Source organism: Oncorhynchus keta, chromosome 33, assembly GCF_023373465.1.
Source record: "Oncorhynchus keta strain PuntledgeMale-10-30-2019 chromosome 33, Oket_V2, whole genome shotgun sequence".
Taxonomy (NCBI): Eukaryota; Metazoa; Chordata; class Actinopteri; order Salmoniformes; family Salmonidae; genus Oncorhynchus; species Oncorhynchus keta.
Window position 1 is genome coordinate 5513299 of NC_068453.1, and position 21916 is coordinate 5535214.

General features: G+C 41.5%; 2 protein-coding genes across 4 annotated transcripts; both read right to left on the minus strand.

Annotated features, from left to right (window-relative positions):
* Nucleotides 1-1369: 1369 nt before the first annotated feature.
* Nucleotides 1370-4620, minus strand: LOC118366090 (cyclin-dependent kinase inhibitor 1B-like). The gene is made up of 3 exons (XM_035748455.2): nucleotides 3904-4620; nucleotides 3211-3327; nucleotides 1370-2720 (listed from the first exon to the last, which is right to left on the minus strand). The coding sequence occupies exons 1-2, from the start codon at nucleotides 4451-4453 to the stop codon at nucleotides 3218-3220; spliced, it is 660 nt and encodes a 219-aa protein (XP_035604348.1). The 5' UTR covers nucleotides 4454-4620; the 3' UTR covers nucleotides 1370-2720; nucleotides 3211-3217.
* Nucleotides 4621-7517: 2897 nt separating this feature from the next.
* On the minus strand, nucleotides 7518-18934 carry cdpf1 (cysteine rich DPF motif domain containing 1). 3 transcript variants are annotated; one of them, XM_052491727.1, is made up of 7 exons: nucleotides 18770-18934; nucleotides 18398-18509; nucleotides 11305-11438; nucleotides 9770-9845; nucleotides 8328-8395; nucleotides 8051-8119; nucleotides 7518-7850 (listed from the first exon to the last, which is right to left on the minus strand). In XM_052491727.1, exons 1-3 carry the CDS (start codon nucleotides 18925-18927, stop codon nucleotides 11310-11312), a joined length of 399 nt encoding a protein of 132 aa, XP_052347687.1. In that variant the 5' UTR covers nucleotides 18928-18934; the 3' UTR covers nucleotides 7518-7850; nucleotides 8051-8119; nucleotides 8328-8395; nucleotides 9770-9845; nucleotides 11305-11309. The 3 variants fall into 3 exon arrangements, with proteins under 3 accessions (XP_052347687.1, XP_052347684.1, XP_052347685.1); XM_052491724.1 differs by having other exon boundaries at nucleotides 8328-9845; XM_052491725.1 differs by having other exon boundaries at nucleotides 9770-11438.
* Between the last annotated feature and the right edge of the window lie 2982 nt (nucleotides 18935-21916).

A 21916-nucleotide genomic window follows, 5' to 3' on the forward strand; every position in this document is an offset into this window, starting at 1 on the left:
TCTTTTTACTACAGCCAAGGTCAGACAGTGTAAACTCATTACTACAGTACTCTACTGTAAGCAATGTCTGCCATTACTATTTCGACCATTTTCAATCCATAAACAGTTGACAGTACCACTAAATATTGAATAAATGTACCAATGCAGAATAACTATTAACTAGCTATTGCAGAATATTACCCAGGCATCACATGTATGTACACTACACACACAGGTGTATAACTGTGCTGTAAACTAACATATTCTATCCTCCATGTGACTGTCCATCATGAAGTTGTTTTTCCACTTATCTCTATGCACACATCACTGTTGTTTATTTTCTTCCATATATCTTTAGGTTTCTTTCACTGAAAAAGGAGGTAGTCACAGACACAGTTCTATTCACATTTTACACTGTACTACTCCTGCTCGCTTGCATAAGCAAGAAGACGCACCCCAGTCTGGCCAGCCAATGAAAGTACTTGTGGGCGTGCTCCTCGAAAAGAACACGCTGTCCTGACCTAAATTAACTCCGTTCAAACCTGGCTGTAGTGAAAGCCAACCTAAGTGGCTGTCATAAGTGGTGTGCTTTTCTTAATGCGTGCCTGATTGGATAAAGCGAGTGTCAATAACATTATTCTTCACCCATACGGTAGTACAGGATGTGCCCTCACTATGCGTGTTGTTTTTAAGTCGAGTTTCGGTGCAAACTCCTGTAGAGAATGGCGCGTAAATCAGCCCAAGATCTGTAATATAGAGTTGTGCGTCATTGTTTTGATACCACATGAAGAGTGTGTATTGCGATAGTTGTAAAGTATCCTAGACACACTAGCGTAGTTTGCACATTACAAATTAGGTTGTTTACCTTCTCTGCAGCGCGAGCCACGTGTAATCGAAGTCCAATGATTTATTTTTATGCACATTCTCTTGAGCATGTCTCGTGGAATCTATAGGCGTTTTCAATTCTAAAGAATCTCTTCACTCAATAAACAGTAGCGTCATGCATTTTTTCAACTGTAGCATTATTATTTAATGTTTTCATTTAACCCTTTATTTTACCAAGTAAATTGACTGAGAACACATTCTCATTTACAGCAAAGACCTGGGGAATAGTTACAGGAGAGAGGAGGGGGGATGAATGATCAAAAGCTGCAACTAGTCGTTGTCCTTTCACATAAGGATCCCTTAAACTCGCGGCCTGCTGCGCAACTATAATTACTGGGTGACTAGTCTATACGTGAGTTTTTACACATGATCAACCATGTCATAACTAATACCTTTACTAGCCTACTGCCGAGGTTGGCCCTTGCGCACTATAGCCTAAATTAAACTATGTATAGCATACTGTGACAATGTGGACATATGGAGGAAAATGAATGGGCACATAATATGCAATTATGAAAATAATAAGTCATTTTTTATTAACCCAATATAATGTTTTTAGCAAATGATTGCCTTTTTCAGAGACACAATACAAAATATACAGGTATATTTTTAATTAGGCTCAGTTTTGCAACCTTTGTATCCAAAAACAACATTTTAAAAGTATTTACATAACAATGCACAGAAAATGCCACTTTGGATATCCATACAACCACAAAAACCTGAACAAAAAAATAAGTTACTACAATTTTTACAAGGAAATATACAAAGATACACTTCAAACTTTTATACAGTTACATGCAGTGTAACTTTGTCTTTAATCTATATAGTGCCATGTCATGCTCAACATGAATTCAACACACAATAAGAGGCAAATTGTTGATTCACATATTTATGTTTGCAAAGTGCCCAGTGGTTACAACACATCTGAGAGCATAGGCTACTCTGGTCAAACTGGACCACATTATAAATAAGTTAAAGGAAACCAAATGATTTTAGGGCGGCATAATAATAATTAATACTGAAAAATGGGAACTCATATATTCTAACTTTTTCCAATAATTTCTAACTAATAAGCCCTAGTCATGTAATAATTTTTCCATAAAAATAAGACAAATGTTGAAACTTTGGCAGGTTCTTTCCCTTTCGCAGTAGGAAAACTTAATAATAATATATGATTTGCATGTAAACTTTTATCTAGTTAGGTCATGTAACATATAAGGCATTCTGATTGACAGTATGACCTTAATATTTTCTCTCATTGAAAAGCATTGGGGAAAATTGGAATTTGAAACTTTGTTTACTTCATCAATGAAATAGAATTGACCCCACCCTAAAGACCAGTTTTTGAATAATAGGGCTTCAAACTATGTACTACCAATGAACACTGCAAAAAGCCACACAATAGAAACAACTGATTCTTTGATGAGATACTCTCAAAAACCCTGATTTAGAAATAATCTACATTTATAACTATCAATTATACCTGAACAAGGATATCATATGACCACTTTTACAAACAAACAATATATTTTTGAAAACTGCACAGCAATTCTTCAAGACACGCATTTTAACAACATAATAATATTATGTTTTATGTGCTACATATGAAACATAGGTAGTAAAAATTAAACTGAGCAAAAAGGGAAAAACATTTTGGCACACTGCTACATTTTCTGCTTTTGAAGCGATTGGATTAAATTGAGTGCCAAAACTTTAGTGTAAAAATATTCAGTGCTTGCACAGCCTCCCTCCCTCCTAAAGGCAGGCCATTTTGTATCCTGTCTTCTCTTCTATCCCTCGTCTCTTCTTCAGGTCCTGAAGTACAGTATTCAACGAAAAAGGAGGACTTCTCAGCACTGTGGGGAAAACCAATTCATATTAGCTCTGTTCACAGAAGGGGTTATGGGTACATAGCCTGAAGGTTATAACACATGCATCGTAAAGACAGTTTAGTTGTCCAGTATCATGCATTGTGTATTCTGTTGAAGCAAGAAAACAGTGCAAAAGTGTACATTAAATGTCAACATGTCACTCAAGACAGACTGCTGCAGAATGAGAGAGCAGCAGCTTGCAGAGCGCATTCCCTTGAAAACAACCCTTCCTCATACAAAGTCTGCTGATGACGTGTTACTACTGTTCTGCACTTGAACTAGGTTTGCTTAAGTTAATATTAGACCAGATAGCTGGGGCGTTTACAAAAGTGTGTCATCACTAAGGCTTCACATTTAAAATCCAACATAGGCATAAAAACTGAAATGCTTATGTTTATAATAAGGTTATTAGAACAACCGGGTTATGCTCATTTTACAGTATGAAATTGGAAATGCATGATGATGAAGTTCTTACCTTGGTATTAGTGTTCATGTGTCCTGGAATCGTTTTTGCTGGGTGTCTGCTCTACTGACTTTGACACAACTTCATCCTCTTCACTGGAATGCAACTTTTTACTTGTACTTTGGGGCTCTGATAAAACACAATTTAAAGATATGTCAGTAAACAGTTTTTCTACAAAAAAGCTCATAGTTCCGAAATTAAGTTTATCATCAAGCTTAACAGTCAAGTCAAATCAAATTGTATTTGTTACATGCGCCGAATACAAATGTAGACCTTACAGTGAAATGCTTACTTACAAGCCCTTAACCAACAGCGCAGTTCAAGAAGAGTTAAGAGAATATTTACCAAATAAACTAAAGTAAAAAAAAAAAATTAAAAAAAAAAAGTGGTCATATAATCATGCTATTCATTAGGCCACAGCAGAACAAACATTCAAAACTCAAGATGTCAATAAATCAACGTGTTAAATAGCTTGACACACAAAGCGTGGAAAGAAAATAAGTATCAACAGAATCAAGCGGTGTGCGGTACAAAGTATTGGCTTTCTGCGAGTGTATCAGTGCAGTGACGCAGAATTGTTATACAATCTCGCAGATTGCCACAATTTAATTTGACTGTGTCATATTGTGCGATGGAGACTGTCTGATTTGTTTATGATTGGTTAACTAAAATACTCAAGTACATTTTCAAAACTGCATAATTTACCTGGATTTGCATGTCTTTTCCTTGCCCCGTTGTGAGAGTGGTGACAATCCGTCTGCCTCTCGCTCTTCTCGGATAGCTCAGCCCCGTTCGCAGGACAGCTCGGTCGGACTCCATGATTCCCGTTATGGTCCACATTTCCAGAGGACCAGACTCGCTTATGAGACGGTCTGCTGTAAAAGTCTGGCAAGTCACTGCTTTTCATCGGTTCCCATTTATAATCTCCCTGGGGAAGGGGCTCGTCGTTTAGAAAATCAAAATTCCATTTGTCAATAAAAACCTTCTCCATCTCTTTCATTTGAACCAAACACTCCCTCCCAAATTCGTCATGATCCACCGATCCGAAAAGATTTCTGCAAATCTGGGGCTTCGTGTGATCCGTCGGGCGCAGATCCACCCTTTCCAACGTCGGACTCCCATTCGAAAGACTAACATTTGACATGTTGTTGCACATATGAAAACGACCCTTAAAGCGCGACGGTTTATCCCAAAAAACAAGTATTCCTTTTAAATAAGCGACCTGGATCACAAGATAGAGACGCATGCATAGCATCCGTAAAACAGCCAACGTGATTAGCCCTCAATCTGCCCGACTAGTGAAGGTTTAGTTATGTAGGTTGTTTTCTGCCGTTTGACTACGGAACTAAGTCATCTGTGCTGTACCAAAGATGATGGATATACTGACAAGATACATGTCTCTCCGCCCTAACAATGGGAGTCGTTGTCCACACGCGGCACCCTGAGCTGTCTAGCTCCCGCCTATCCTTTCTTTGGATTGGTGGATACATCTCAATATTGTAAATCATTTTTTCAATATTCGATGACGGTTGTTGACGTCAACCGTCTGCACGAATGGGGTGAGATGCTAATGCTACTAGCCTCATTTCATTAATATACATAACCATCTCGAGACAACTCCAATATAAAGTGTTTTTCCTTAAAAGTTGCCGGGATGTCCCGTCTTTCTTATATCAGTATACTCGTAACAACTTAAGCATTACGAAACTTATTTTGGATCAAATAAACCTCACTTAGAAAATAATCCATACTTTTTGTTGACCAAATTCGACATTCTTAAAAAACGCCTTGCTTGGTGGGCGAAACAACGAATAACACCTCCTACTGTAGAGTTGGGCCTCTTCCTCTCCCTGGCTGTACCCAATATGGCGATACGGCTCGTGTATACTAGCACGCAGTAAAATGCAGAGTACTGCTTCGGCCGCACAGAGTGGCTCGCTTGTGGGCGTGCTGGGAACATATGGACACTACTCAATTGTGCGTCAAGAATTCAGCATAACAAGTTTGTAGGAAGGTCTGGTTATTAAATGGGTTCAGAGTTTAATCCATTCTCCATTTCATGAATTTATTCAAAGGTAAATGGTAATATGCTCTAAACCGCTCTCGTGACAAACTGTGCTTCCCTGTTTCCAATCGTCCACAATGGCTGGGAGAACCTATTCAAGTAACGTTAAGTGAATACATTTCGAAAATGTTTTTAAAAAATGTATTATGAGCTAACTAGCTATAGTGCAGGCTAACTCAAATGAGCTGATAGCTATCTAGCCAACTGTACATACTGTATAGATAGTTAATTAAATATCACCTGCTACATAAACTTCATATTAGCTAGCTATCTTGATGTATTTATCACTAAAAAATAAATCGAAACGCATTTGTAGGTAGCTAGCTAACAGCCATGGAGGAGGGTGAAAGGATAGCAGCCCCAGGTGTCAAAGTGAGAGAAACGGCTATTCTGGATAGGGCAGGTACTTTTGTGTAGTTCCAGTCCCTATAAGTGAGGACGAAGATAATAGTAACGTAATATTCAGTGCGGTCTAATTTGAGTATAATGAATTCTGTTTCTTGTGAGGTTTTCTGTGCTCAGAGCTGTGAAAGCCTGTCTGCGGATGAAGAGTACCAATGAAGTGCAGTGGTTCTCAGTCCTGGGGACTCAAAGGGGTGCACTTGTTTGTTTTTGATTTAGCACTACACAGCTGATTCAAATGATCAACTCATCATCAAGGTTGAAGTGGTATTCATGTATTAATTAGTGATGCTATCCTTGATATGATCCTGCTATTGTCATATGCTACACATGTGTGCACATGCATTTATCTATCCAATGTTATCATGATTTGTTATAAGGGTTATTATACTTTATTATAAACTGTGTGGTGCCAGCCCTGAATGCTGATTGTCTGACAGCCGTGATATATCAGACCGTATACCACAGGTATGACAAAACATTTATTTTCACTGCTCTAATCACGTTGGTAACCAGTTTATAATAGCAATAAGGCACCTCTGGGGTTTGTGGAATATGGGCAATATACCACAGCGCGATGTGTACCGCATAAGCAGTGGTATATTGGCCATATACCACATCCCCTCGTGCCTTATTGCTTAAGTAATCTACAATGACCTGGTGATGTAAAAGTCTAATAATGACATCTTCCATATTCCTACAGATACCTTGTTACTGGAGATTCCTTCAAACTGATTTCCTACAGTTACCGTGTAGGGCACTGCAAGGTTGGGTGACCAGGGCCATCTGGGACTGCCTCCTGGGGTAATTCATGCGTGTTAAGGCTACCTGTGTCCTGCATAACTTCATGAGTATGGACATGAGGACCTGGAGGGGTTCTACTGCCGTGTGCTAGAGGAGAGGTCTGCTGGATGGGGACCAACAACACAGCACGGGAGGCAATCCGTGTGTGGGAGATCTTTACCTCCTACTTCTTCGAAGAGGGTTCTGGCCCCTGGCAACAGCATATACTACACTGTAGATTAATTTTAAGAGCCATCCACATTGCAATAAGATTATTCTTACATTTACTTAGCTATGTCAACTGCAGTTATTACGTTTCTCTCCTTTTGATTTCTACTTCTCATGTGAGGGTGCTGTTCAAGTAAGGGTGATGTCTGTACAAAAACAAAACAGGCGCTTTTAAGAGTCACCCATATTGAAAACATTTAGAACAAGTAGACATCCTATAACCCACACCCTCGTGTATCAATCGGATTGTGTTTTGCAGTAAGCAGGCTCAGGTGTATAACTGTGGCTCCTTCAACCTTCAAAGAATGGGCAAGGGGACCAACCATGGAGAACAGTAAGACACTTCATTATTTCTATTCATATAACTACGCTATATTGTTTGTCCTCTGGTCTGCAAGTTTTTCAGTATTAAGTACTTTGCAGCCACCAGGTGAGACCACACAGATTGGTGCAGAGGTGCAGTTCAGGTATGAATCTCTGAGATTATTTTTCAGTCATATCCAATACCACGAGTATCAAATTCCAGTCTTTGAATGATGGGGTGTCTGCATGTATGTATTACAATTATACACTTCAACAGTGTTTATCAATCCTGGTTCTGGGACATCAATGGTTACACATTGTAACTAATAGACTAGAAACAGGATTTAAATGGTTAAAAGGCTGATTTGTATTTCATATATACAGAAATATAATTTTAAAACACTACACTTCCTATGCATCATGTAAATACTCTGAAACCGGTTCATCTCAATATCGAATGCCCTTCAACTGCATTGATCTGATAAACACAGGATAGGTGTAGTATTTCATCAAATGAGACTTAATTTGAACCAGTAAAGAATGTGAAACGCTTTATTGAAAGAAGTTCATTATCCAAGTGTTATAAATAGATGCATTATAAATACAAGTTCAATCTGTACTTCAATGCGTGGTGTATTATAAAAACAGAGGAAGAAAGAGGTGGCGAGAGGTGTAAAAGACAAAGGGAAAGAGGTAAGAACATATGAGCAGGGAAGACAGCATATGATTAATGAATCACGGTGCTACCCAAATATTCTCTCAGTTCATCACAATTACATAATAGTGTCTCTAGTTGGCCCAAAGGTTATCTTAAAAGCAGGTGAGGTGGAGATGGGACTCGGGGTTGGCATCCTCTCATATCAAAACATATCTGCAGACAAAAGACAGATGGAGAGAGAGAGCATGTTTAAGCCTGATGTTTTATTCTAACATTGTTAGACATAATAAGCTGGAGGTGAAATGCAAAACTGACCTTGGATCAGTGGAACTCTGGGACTACTGCATCTCTGTATTTCAGTGTAAAGCATCTTTTTAATAATAGTTCCTGTTGACCTGACCAAGTGACCTCACCTGTGATCACTGTGCCCTCTGTCAGCCAGTTCAGATGTGGGAGGGGTTCACCGACACAGCTGATATAACCTGGAGGAGTTAAGGAGAAGAGGGATGAAGTGAAGGAGAGAGACTTATTGAGAAAACAAGGTAGTTAGAGAGGTAGTATGTTCAACAGGAATGTTTGTGTGGTCTCACCTGGTGTCCACACTAAGTGGATGCAGTAATTTACACTGAAAAACATGTACAGAGACGACAAACAATATAGCGTAGTTATATAAATAATGATGTTTCTTACTATTCTCCATGGTTGGTCCCCTCTTCTATTCTTTGAAGGTGGAAGGAGCCATGGTTATACACCTGAGCCTGCACGACACAATCCATCAATCAGATTGATACAAGGGTGTGGGTTATAGAGTGTCAACTTGTTCTAAATGTTTTCAATATGGGTGTCTCTTAAAAGTGCCTGTTTTGTTTTTGTACAGACAGCACCCTCACCTGAAGTAGAAATCAAAAGGAGAGAAACTGGGAAATGTAATAACTGCAGTTGACATAGCTAAGTAAATCGAAGAATACTCTTATTGTAATGTGGATGGCTCTTAAAAGAGCATTTGGTTGTGCATAGTGTAGTCTATGGTGTTGCCAGGGAACAGCACCCTTTTCGAAGAAGTAGGAGGTGAAGATCTCCCCCACACAGATTGCCCAGATATGGCCCTGGTCACCCAATCTTACAGTAACTGTATGCAATTTAGACTTTTTCTAATCACCAGGTCATTGTGGATTCTCTCATCTCTCTCTACCCAGACTATTTGCATTGCCCCCCCTCTTTTACACCGCTGCTACTCTGTTATCTATGCATAGTCACTTTAATAACTCTACCTACATGTACATATTTACCTCAACTAACCAGTACCCCCTGTATCTAGTTTTCACTATTGTTATTTTACTGCTGCTCTTTAATTACTTGTAACTTTTATTTCTGTATTTAAAAAAAAAAAAACTGCATTGTTGGTTAGGGGCTCGTAGAAAGTAAACATTTCACTGTAAGGTCTACCTACACCTGTTGTATTCGGCGCATGTGACTAATACAATTTGATTTGATGACTAAAGTATAATATCACGTAACAAATCATGATAACATTGGATAGATGGATGCATGTGCACGTGTAGCATGTGACAATAGCAGGATAATAATCAAGGGTAGCATCACAAATTAATACATAAATAGCACTTGATGAGTTGATCATTCGAATCAGCTGTGTAGTGCAAGGCAAAAACAAAAACGTGCACCCCTTTGAGTCCCCAGGACCATGACTGAGAGCCACTGCTCTTCATTGGGACTTAATCTGCAGACAGGCTTTCACAGCTCTCTGTATCCGAGGACAGAAAACTTCACAAGAAACAGACTTTATTATATACCACACTGAATAATGTTACTATTATCTCCATCCTCACTTCTAGGGACTGGAACTACACAAAAGTACCTGCCCTATCCAGAATAGCCCTTTCTCTCACTGACAAGTTGGGGCTGCTATCCTTTCACCCTCCATGGCTGTTAGCTAGCTACCTAAAAATGAGTTTAGTTTTTTTGTTGTTGTGATAAATACATCAAGATAGCTAGCTAATATTAAGTTTAGGTAGCTGGTGAGATTTAATTAGCTCGCTAGCTATGTTAGCAGCTCATTTGAGTTAGCTAATAATACATAGTTTTTTTTACATTTTCGAAATGTATTCACTTACTTGAATAGGTTCTCCCAGCCATGTAGACGATTGGAAACAGTGTAGCAAAGTTTCATCAGAGTATATTACTATTTACCTGTGAATAAATTCATGAAATGGAGAATGGATTAAACCATTTACTCAATTTAATAACCAGACCTTCACACATTTGCTATGCTACATTCTTGACGCCCAATCCGACGTGCTACTATATGCTGCCAGCATGCCCACAAGCGAGGCGCTCTGGGTGGCCTTGGCAGCATGCAGCAATTTCCCGCTTGCTAGTGTACACGGGACATTAGAGAGGAACTACTAGTTGGGGAATCAGATTGACAGGGAAGGCTATTCAAACAGAAAATGAGCTTCTTGGTTTAAGAACATGTAACCACCCATATTTCTTTCTTAAAGGTGAATATGGTTGTAGGAATATTGTATTTTTAGAAGTTAAACAGATCAACCCATTGAGATAAAAATGGTATTAATTTTTTATTGGTTTATGACAAAAGAAGGGATTAGTCTCTTGTGATCGGTCATAGAATGACACTTTGTCAGTTTTTGGAACAGGGGAAGGAGATTCTTGTTTGGAATGGTCTCCCTAGAGCTGGGAGAGGGAAAGGTTCTGTGGAATTATACCGGTCCTGCATTTGGCAATGTTGGGTTAAGGGTTCAACATATCCAATATCTCCATTTTGTTTGTGCTTTTTAAATCTGCTTCCAGTCCAGAGTGACATTTCCTCAGTGTTAAATGCCTTCCATCATAGTTGGCAGCTCGCCTATCGTCAACTGCCTTTGACACAATCTGACTATCACTGCAGTTTAGTGGTTACAATTGCCTATGTACTTGGAGTTCCCTCACTGGGACACATACAATTTAAGTTTTGTCCGAAATGGCTCCCTATTTAGCGCACTACTTTCAGCCAGGGTGCCATTTGGGAGGCATCCACAGAATGTTCCTTGGGAGCCATACACAGAATGTTCCTTGGGAGCAGAGAGTTCTCATTTACTCTTCAAGGTCAACAAGTCAGTGCATCTTGTTTTATAAACATTGAGGTCATCTATAGAAAAACAGCATTTCTATCACTGCTTGGGTGAAGCATATTTCATAAAGTGCAAACTACATGTATTTCTGGTAGTATATATATTTTTAACATATTGTCAAATTTGTCCATGTTATACTGAAATATTAAACAAGGTACATTATATATTTTGATGTTGGGACTCCTTGTATTCAGCTGCTGTGAATGAGGGATGTAATTAACTGTCATTTTCAGTCTGGTAATAAGTCTTTACTGCCATCTAGTGGTAAAACTGTATGACACCAAGTAGAATCCCTTATGTGGCCCAGAAGTTGCTCAGTTCCAACCATTTCTCCCAAAACAGAAACATGGCTATTCCAGCGGGGTATATCACGAGAGTATCGCCCTAAGTGGGAATACTACCCGGGTCACCTGACCAAGGCAAGCACGCTAGCCACAACCCTGAGAGATATCTTCTAATTGAAAGGCTAGATATTTTCCTTCCTGAAGTACCTCCAGAGTCTTTAATATGTGTCTTACAGAAATCATGAAACATCTGTCTTTGATGGCTGCTTTTTCTTGGCGAGCTCAGCTTGAATGTGAGGGGGGAACTGGTCCAAGTGTTTGTTCACACACTGCATGCAGAATCGCTTGGAGTAGAAAAGGCTGCAGCCCTGGAAGAAGAGAAACAAAAATAGTAGCAAACACATTAAGCAAGCACACTATCCCTGCAATGAAGTTATGACATGTAAACTCAGCAACAACAAAAAATAAATGTCCTCTCACTGTCAAGTTATTTTCAGCATAATTAATATGTAAATATTTGTATGAACATAATACCATTCAACAACTGAGACAAACTGAACAAGTTCCACAGACATGTGACTAACAGAAATTAAATAATGTGTCCCTGAACAAAGGGGGGAGGGGGTCAAAATCAAAAGTCAGTAAGTATCTGGTGTGGCCACCCGCTGCATTAAGTACTGCAGTGCATCTCCTCCTCATGGGACTGTACCAGATTTGCCAGTTCTTGCTGTGAGATGTTACCCCACTCTTCCACCAAGGCACCTGCAAGTTCCCAGACATTTCTGGAGGGAATGGCCCTAACCCTCACCCTTCGATCCAACAGGTCCCAGACGTGCTCAATGGGATTGAGAGCCGGGCTCGTCGCTGGCCATGGCAGAACACTGACATTCCTGTCTTGCAGGAAATCACGCACAGAACGAGCAGTAAGGCTGGTGGCATTGTCATGCTGGAGGGTCATGTCAGGATGAGCCTGCAGGAAGGGTACCACATGATGGAGGATGTCTTCCCTGTAACGCACAGTGTTGAGATTGCCTGCAATAACAACAAGCTCAGTCCGATGATGCTGTGACACACCGCCCCAGACCATGACGACCCTCCACCTCCAAAAATTGATCCCGCTCCAGAGTACAGGCCTCAGTGTAATGTTCATTCCTTCGACTATAAACACAAATCCGACCATCACCCCTGGTGAGACAAACCCGCGACTCGTCAGTGAAGAGCACTTTTTGCCAGTCCTGTCTGGTCCAACGACGGTAGGTTTGTGCCCATAGGAAACGTTGCCGGTGATGTCTTGTGTGGACCTGCCTTACAACAGGCCTACAAGCCCTCAGTCCAGCCGCTTTCAGACTATTGCACAGTCTGAGCACTGATGGAGGGATTGTGCGTTCCTGGTGTAACTCGGGCAGTTGTTGTTACCGATCCTGTGCAGGTGTTGTTACACGTGGTCTGCCACTGGAAGGACGATCAGCTGTCTGTCCTGTCTTAGGCGTCTCACAGTACAGACATTGCAATTTATTGCCGTGGCCACATCTGCAGTCCTCATGCCTCCTTGCAACATGCCTAAGGCATGTTCACGCAGATGAGCAGGGACCTTGGGCATCTTTCTTTTGGCCTTTTAGTAGAAAGGCCTCTTTAGTGTCCTAAGTTTTCATATCTGATCTTAATTGCCTACCGTCTGTAAGCTGTTCATGTCTTAACGACCGTTCCACAGGTGCATGTTCATTGTTTACGCTTCATTGAACAAGCATGGGAAACAGTGTTTAAACCCTCTACAATGAAGATCTGTGAAGTTACTTGGATTTTTACGAATTATTTTTGAAAGACAGGCTCCTGAAAAAGGGACGTTTCTTTTTTTGCTGAGTTTAGAACCTGGGTGTATTCACTAGGAACCAAGCAAATGGAACAAAACGGGGAGGGACCTACCTGAACTTGTCCAATATAAACTAAATTCATTACATCTTGCAATGGAAACTGTTTACTCCGTCGATCAGCGTGCATGCATATGCAAGGGTAGTCTTTTTTGGGGGGGTGGGGGGGGCAGCGTGCACTTTAGTCTTCATCGTTGCGTTCAACCCAGAGAGGAACTCTAAGGGTCTTAGGCAGCCAGAATAGCTTACCAAGCAAGAGGGTCCGAGGCACTCTGACTGTAGCTAGCGACAACATTTGTAATTCCAGATCCGGTGTTATATGCCATTTTGTTTACAAATACTAGCTAGCTACATGTCTGTCTAGTCTAGTGTTTTCTTTTGACACTATCTTTTAGCCACAGAAGCAGAAACAAACGTCTCTATGAATTCCAATTGCTAGAACTGCTCTTATTAAATCAGAAGAACATTTACAATGACAGAAAACACTACAAGAGACTATATAAATAATTTCCATTAAAAACCCAGGCACTGGGCTGCCCCTCATTCACACCAGCTTATTCACACTTTAGTTTGTATCGGAGAGGGGGGTTGATCAACTATAATATTGCTGATATATTGTGGCTTCCATCAATGTAATTGTCAGCATAAATTCCAATCCCCCATATATACACTGCTCAATAAATTAAAGGGAACACTAAAATAACATCCTAGATCTGAATGAATGAAATATTCTTATTAAATACTTTTTTATTTCCATAGTTGAATGTGCTGACAACAAAATCACACAAAAATGATCAATGGAAATCAAATTTATCAACCCGTAGAGGTCTGGATTTGGAGTCACACTCAAAATTACAGTGGAAAACCACACTACAGGCTGATCCAACTTTGATGTAATGTCCTTAAAACTGAGGATCAGTAGTGTGTGTGGCCTCCACGTGCCTGTATGACCTCCCTACAATGTCTGGGCATGCTCCTGATGAGGTGGCGGATGGTCTCCTGAGGGATCTCCTCCCAGACCTGGACTAAAGCATCCGCCAACTCCTGGACAGTCTGTGGTGCAATGTGGCGTTGGTGGATGGAGCGAGACATGATGTCCCAGATGTGCTCAATTGGATTCATGTCTGGGGAACGGGCGGGCCAGTCCATAGCATCAATGCCTTCCTCTTGCAGGAACTGCTGACACACTCCAGCCACATGAGGTCTTGCATTAGGAGGAACCCAGGGCCAACCGCACCAGCATATGGTCTCACAAGGGGTCTGAGGATCTCATCTCGGTGCCTAATGGCAGTCAGGCTGCCTCTGATGAGCACATGGAGGGCTGTGCGGCCCCCCCAAAGAAATGCCACCCCACACCATGTGGTCACCGGTCATGCTGGAGGATGTTGCAGGCAGCAGAACGTTCTCCACGGCGTCTCCAGACTCAGTCACGTCTGTCACATGTGCTCAGTGTGAACCTGCTTTCATCTGTGAAGAGCACAGGGCACCAGTGGCGAATTTGCCAAATGTCCTGCATGGTGTTGGGCTGTAAGCACAACCCCCACCTGTGGACGTCGGGCACTCATACCACCCTCATGGAGTCTGTTTCTGACCGTTTGAGCAGACACATGCACATTGTTGGCCTGCTGGAGGTCATTTTGCAGGGCTCTGGCAGTGCTCCCCCTTGCACAAAGGTGGAGGTAGCGGTCCTGCCGCTGGGTTGTTGCCCTCCTACGGCCTCCTCCACGTCTCCTGATGTACTGGCCTGTCTCCTGGTAGCGCCTACATGCTCTGGACACTACGCTGACAGACACAGCAAACCTTCTTGCCACAGCTCGCATTGATGTTCCATCCTGGATGAGCTGCACTACCTGAGCCACTTGTGTGGGTTGTAGACTCAGTCTCATGCTACCACTAGAGTGAAAGCACCGCCAGCATTCAAAAGTGACCAAAACATCAGCCAGGAAGCATATGAACTGAGAAGTGGTCTGTGGTCACCACCTGCAGAACCACTCCTTTATTGGGGGTGTCTTGCTAATTGCCTAGAATTTCCACCTGTTGTCTATTCCATTTGCACAACAGCATGTGAAATTTGTCAGTGTTGCTTCTTAAGTGGACAGTTTGATTTCACAGAAGTGTGATTGACTTGTTTAAGTGTCCCTATATTTTTTTGAGCAGTGTATTTTGTAAATTTCTCTAACCATACCACCCCTCCCCTAATTGGAGTAAACTAATGGACAACACTTAAGCTTCTACTTCCAGCTTATACAATGCATTCAGAAAGTAGTCAGACCCATTCCCTTTTTCAACATTTTTTTTTACGTTAGCCTTATTTCTAAAATTGATTAAAAAGAAAACGGATACATTTTTCATCTACACACAATACCCCATAATGACTAAGTGAAAACAGGTTTAGAAATGTTTGCAAATTTATACAAATAAAAAATAACTGAAATACCTTATGTACTTAAGTATTCACACCATTTGCTATGAGACTCGAAATTGAGCTCAGGTACATCCTGGAATCATTGTTCATCCTTGATGTTTCTACAACTTGATTGGAATCCACCTGTGGTAAATTCAAATGATTGGACATGATTTGGAAAGGCCCACACCGGTCTATATGAAGGTCCCACAGTTGACAGTGCATGTCAGAGTAAAAACCAAGCCATGAAGTCGAAAGAATTGTCCGTAGAGCTCCGAGACAGCATTGTGTAGAGGCACAAATCTGGGGAAGGGTACTAAAACATTTCTGCAGCATTGAAGGCCCCCAAAAACAGAGTGGTCTCCATCATTCTTAAACGGAAGAAGTTTTGAACTATCAAGACTCTTCCTAGAGAGGGACACCCGGCAAAACTGAGCAATCGTGGGAGAAGGGCCTTGGTCAGGGAAGTAACCAAGAACCCAATGGTCACTGACATAGCTCCAGAGTTCCTCTGGAGATGGGAGAACCTTCCAGAAGGACAACCATTTCTGCAGCACTCCACCATTCAGGTCTTTAAGGTAGAGTGGCCCGACGGAAGCCACTCTTCAGTAAAAAGGCACATGACAGTCCGCTTGGAGTTTGCCAAAAGGCACCTAAAGGACTCTGACCATGAGAAACAAGATTCTCTGGTCTGATGAAAACAAGATTGAACTCTTGTGCCTGAATGCCAAGCATCATCTCTGGAGGAAACCTGGCACCATCCCTACGGTGAAGCATGTTGGCAGCAGCATCATGCTGTTGGGATATTTTTCAGAGGCAGGGACTGGTCAGGATTGAGGGAAGATGAACTGAGTAAAGTGCAGAGATCCTTGATGAAAACATGCTCTAGAACACTCAGGACCTCAAGACTGGGGCGAAGGTTCATCTTCCAACAGGACAACAACACTAAGCACACAGCCAAGACAACACAGGAGTGGCTTCGTGAGAAGTTTCTGAAAGTCCTGGAGTGGCCCAGCCAGAGCCGGGACTTGAACCCGATCTAACATCTCTGGAGAGAACTGAAAATAGCTGTGCTGTGACGCTCCCCGTCCATCCTGACAGAGCTTGAGAGGATTTGCAGAGAAGAATGGGAGAAACTCCCCAAATACAGGTGTGCCAAGCTTGTAGCGTCATACCCAAGAAGACTCGAGGCTGTAATCACTGCCAAAGTTGCTTCAACAAAGTACTTAGTATTGTACTTATGTGTTTGTGATTAATTTACATCTGTCCTTCATTTTAAGGTAAAACCTGTTACGTGAACTGAACTCTCATTTTAATATGGTATATAGCCTCGATACTATAATGGAATTTTATTGTGTTACTTTTTACTTTAGTTTATTTAGTAAATATCTTCTTAACTCTATTTCTTGAACTGTATTGTTGGTTAAGGGCTTATAAGTAAATATTTCACGGTAAGGTCCACATTTTTCCTTTATTTGGTTAACCTTAAGTGGAACACTTTGTCATAAACTATGTTAAAATTAGGTGAAATCAAAAGTACATTTTTTTTACTCAACATCACAATTTAAAGTATATCACTGCCAAAGTTTTGGCTTGGGTGTAGACGAGATGTCATAGCCATACATTTCTGGAATATTGTCGGGGCATTATATGAATTTGAGCAAAGATGCAAATGTACACTACATGACAAAGTATGTGGACATCTGCTCGTCGAACAACTCAATTCCAAAATCATGGGCATTAATCTGGAGTTGGTCTCCCCTTTGCTGCTATAACAGCCTCCACTCTTCTGGGAAGGCTTTCCACTAGATGTTGGAACATTGCTGTGAAGGCTTGCTTCCATTCAGCCACAAGAGCATTCGTGAGGTTGGGTGATTAGGCCCTGGCTCGCAGTCAGCGTTCCAATTCATCCCAAATGTGTTTGATGGTGTGTAGGTCAGGGCTCTGTGCAGGCCAGTCAAGTTCTTGCACATGGATCTGGACAAACCATTTCTGTACGGACCTTGCTTTGTGCACGGGGGCATTGTCTTTCTGAAACAGTCAAGGGCCTTCCCCAAACTGTTGCCACAAAGTTGAAAGCACATAATTGTATAGAATGTAATTGTATGATTTACCTTCACTGGAACTAAGGAGCCTTGCCCAAACCATGAAAAACAGCCCCAGGCTGTTATTCCTCCTCCACCAAACTTTACAGTTGGCACTATGCACTGGGATAGGTAGCTTTCTCCTGGTATCCACCAAACCCAGATTCCTCCGTTGGACTTCCAAATAGTGATTCATCACTCCAGAGAAGGTGTTTCCACTGCTCCAGAGTCCAATGGCAGCAGGCTTTACACCACTGCAGCCGACACTTGGCATTGGGCATGGTGATCTAAGTCTTGCGTGCGGCTGCTCGGCCATGGGAACCCATTTCATGAAGCTCCCGACGAACAGTTCTTGTGCTGACATTGCTTCCAGAAGCAGTTTGTAACTTAGTAGTGAGTGTTGCAATCGAGGACAGACAAATGTTATGTGCTAAGCACTTCAGCACTCAGCGCTCCCGTTCTGTGTGGCTTACTACTTTGCGGTTGAGCCCTTGTTGCACCTTGAAGTTTCCACTTCACAATAACAGCACTTACAGTTGACCGGGGCAGCTCCAGCATGGCAGAAATTTGACGAATTGAGTTGTTGGAAAGGTGCCATCCTATGACGTTGCCACGTTGAAAGTCACTGAGCTCTTCAGTAAGACCATTCCATTGCCAGTGTTTGTCTATGGCAATTGCATGGCTGTGTGCTTGATTTTATACACCTGTCAGCAACGGGTATGGCTGAAATAGACAAATCCACTAATTTGAAGGGGTGTCCACATATGTTTGTATATAGTGTATGTACATGCAACTCTGGAATACATTTTAAGGCATTACGTGCATTTTAAGGTGAGGGTGACTAAGCCAAAATAAAATGACTGGATATTCCTTTCTAGCTTATGACATTGACATCATATATTGTACAATGAGACAACAAATTTCAGCCATTTCATGCTCATTATTTTTGGCAATATGAGCAAACAACGTACCGTTCCAACACAAACTGTGATGTGGCACAAACTGCAGTTGGATCCCAGGATAAGGAACCTCTCTCCGTCTGGACTGAAAGGATCCTTGGTCACAAAACACTCTTCCAACAAGCTGATGGGAAAGAAACAAAAACATGGCGAGTAAATGCAAGAGCTACTACAACCTTCTGAAAGGTTTACTTTACACCTGATGAGTTGACAGTCATAGACACACACCAAACGTTCGCTAGCTTGGGCCACTAGAGACTCCACTGTACTATATACTCTAGAAGCTACTAGCCAGGGACCAACTGCATTGCATTCCATGTTAGCCAGTAAGCTTGAGCAAATCTTGAGTTCACACTTCGCTAGTATTATCAAAACTGTACTCACACAATAGCCCTGGTATTGGGTGGCTTCTGTCCGTAGTATGTGAATGGTGTAGATAAATTGCACAAATGGCAAGTAAACATATTCTGAGGAACCGCATCTGTGCTTGACTCCATTGTTGTGAATGTGAGCGTGCTTGTACTTCCTGGTCTTTTCTTCATTTGTGGGACGTGTTCAACAGCACGGTTCTACCACCACGTAGTGGACTGGAGTGATACTGCTGCATCCAAGAGGTCAAATAATGTAGGCCTATTGTACTTTGCGTTCAACTTTCACTATGGTCAACTGTCTATGTCCAAAAGGAGTACATATTTTTCAGTTAGCTGATTCCTACAGTAGACAAATATATTCATGACATTCAAAGTAATACTTTACAACCAAACTAAGACAATTGAAATTGACTTTTTAAAATGGAAACATTCAACATAATTTATTTAAAATACATCAATATCAAATTAATTAATTTACATGACTGAACAACACAGTTGATAACCCCACCAAATTGTAGGTGTATATCACAATGTCTCCCAGCAGTTTCTCTCAGACCTTGGCTAGCAAACCACTGTACAATCTAGATATGTCACTGAATGGATAAAGGCAATGGACAGTCAGTGGATCATCCTGACCTGAATTTACCAACCATTGTTACTACAAATACACAGGGAGGTATAGAGAACAGGACCTAATTGACCTAATTGATATCATTAACTGGACACAATCCATACTTATACTGTCGTGATGAAATTAGCATTAGAATATAGTGTAGATATGATATATGATATGGTTTAATACACACAGTGTACTTTATTATGTTATAAACAGAACCCTAAACTGCCATATAGTTTATGATGGATTATGTGAATAGTGGTATGTAAAGAGACACATTGGAAAAAATATAGGGTCACGCAAATGCATGAGATACGGATAATAAAAAATGTATATAGATGTCCCTTTCACCTTACTCTCAAATTGTTGGAATATTTACAAAATAAAGTATCGAGGAGCTTAGCAGAGGCATGGATTTCTTTGTGGTTAAAAATAAGAAGAACCTCTCTTCTCTAAGTTAGACCCGCGGAACGCCTACCACCTGGTATGGATACAGGAAGGTGACGAGTGGAAGACAGCCTTCAACACTACTAGCGGACACTATGATTACCTGGTGATGCCATTCGGTTTGACCAATGCTCCTGCTGTGTTCCAGGCCCTGGTTAATGACGTTCTCCGGGATATGTTAAACCGGTTCGTGTTCGTCTGCCTCGACAACATCCTCATCTTTCCCGCTCGACTCAAGAACACGTTCTCCACGTCCGGCAAATTCTCCAGTTCTGGAGAACCAGCTGTTTGTCAAAGCCAAAAAATGTGAGTTCCATCGCTCCATCATCTCCTTCCTTGGATACATCATCGCTGCTGAGAATGTGCAGATGGATCCCGGAAAGGTGAGAGCGGTGGTGGATTGGCTCCAACACACGTCCAGAGTGCATTTGCAACGTTTCTTAGGATTTGCCAATCTCTATCGCCATTTTATCCAGAGTTACAGCACCCTGGCTTCCCCCTATCAGCACTCACCTCTCCCGTCCCATCAGTTCGAGGTAAACACTTCAGATATCGGAGTGGGGGCCGTCCTGTCCCAGCGTTCTGCCCTGGACCTTAAGCTGCATCCCTGTGCCTTCTTCTCCCATCGCCTTCTCCCATCACCACAGAGAGGAATTATGATGTGGGGAACTGAGAACAACTACTTGTGGTGAAGATGGCCTTGGAAGAGTGGAGACACTGGTTAGAGGGGGCAAAACTTCCATTCATAGTGTGGACAGTAGAGGTCAACCGATTAATCGGAATGACCGATTAATTAGGGCCCATTTCAAGTTTTCATAACAATCGGTAATCGGTATTTTTGGACACCGATTGTGGTCGATTTTATTTATTTATATATTTATTTTTTACACCTTTATTTAACTAGGCAAGTCAGTTAAGAACACATTCTTATTTTCAATGACAGTCTAGGACTGTTGGGTTAACTGCCTTGTTCAGGGGCAGAATGACAGATTTTTACCTTGTCAGCTCGGGGATTCGTTTTTGCAACCTTCTGGTTACTAGTCCAACACTCTAACCACCTGCCTCACATTGCACTCCATGAGGAGGCTGCGTGGCAGGCTGACTACCTGTTACGCGAGGGCAGCAAGAAGCCAAGGTAAGTTGCTAGCTAGCATTAAACTTATCTTATAAAAAACAATCAATCTTAACATAATCACTAGTTAACTACACATGGTTGATGATATTACTAGTTTATCTAGCGTGTCCTGTGTTGCATATAATCGATGCGGTGCCTGTTAATTTCTCATCGAATCACTGCCTACTTCGCCAAACGGGTGATAACAAGCACATTCGCGAAAAAAGCACTGTCGTTGCACCAATGTGTACCTAACCATAAACATCAATGCCTTTCTTTAAAATCAATACACAAGTATATATTTTTAAACCTGCATATTTAGTTAATATTGCCTGCTAACATGAATTTCTCATAACTAGGGGAATTGTGTCACTTCCCTTGCGTTCCATGCAAGCAGTCAGGGTATATGCAGCAGTTTGGGCCGCCTGGCTTGTTGCGAACTGTGTGAAGTCCATTTATTCCTAACAAAGACCGTAATTAATTTGCCAGAATTGTACATAATTATGACATAACATTGAAGATTGTACAATGTAACAGCAATATTTAGACTTATGGATGCCACCTGTTAGATAAAATATGGAACGGCTCCGTATTTCACTGAAAGAATAAATGTTTTGTTTCCGACATGATAGTTTCCGGATTCGACCATATTAATGACCAAAGGCACGTATTTCCGTGTGTTATTATGTTATAATTAAGTCTATGATTTGATATTTGATAGAGCAGTCTGACTGAGCGATGGTAGGCAGCAGCAGGCTTGTAAGCATTCATTCAAACAGCACTTTCATGTGTTTGCCAGCAGCTCTTCACTGTGCTTCAAGCATTGAGCTGTTTATGACTTCAAGCCTATCAACTCCCGAGATTAGGCTGGTGTAACCGATGTGATATTGCAAACTAGTTAGCGGGGTGCGCGCTAATAGCATTTCAATTGGTGATGTCACTCCCTCTGAGACTTGGAGTAGTAGATCCCCTTGCTCTGCAAG

Bases quoted from the DNA above. Each gene is read 5' to 3' on its own strand.
- LOC118366090 (XM_035748455.2), bottom strand. From the start codon at position 4,453: ATGCTATGCATGCGTCTCTATCTTGTGATCCAGGTCGCTTATTTAAAA. The intron at 3,328-3,903 runs GTAAATTATGCA...GTGTTTTATCAG, and splicing joins GAAAAGACATGCAAATCCAG to AGCCCCAAAGTACAAGTAAA.
- cdpf1 (XM_052491727.1), bottom strand. From the start codon at position 18,927: ATGAAGAAAAGACCAGGAAGTACAAGCACGCTCACATTCACAACAATG. The intron at 18,510-18,769 runs GTGAGTACAGTT...CTTTCCCATCAG, and splicing joins CCCAATACCAGGGCTATTGT to CTTGTTGGAAGAGTGTTTTG. The intron at 11,439-18,397 runs GTACGTTGTTTG...CTCTTCTTCCAG, and splicing joins TCACAGTTTGTGTTGGAACG to GGCTGCAGCCTTTTCTACTC.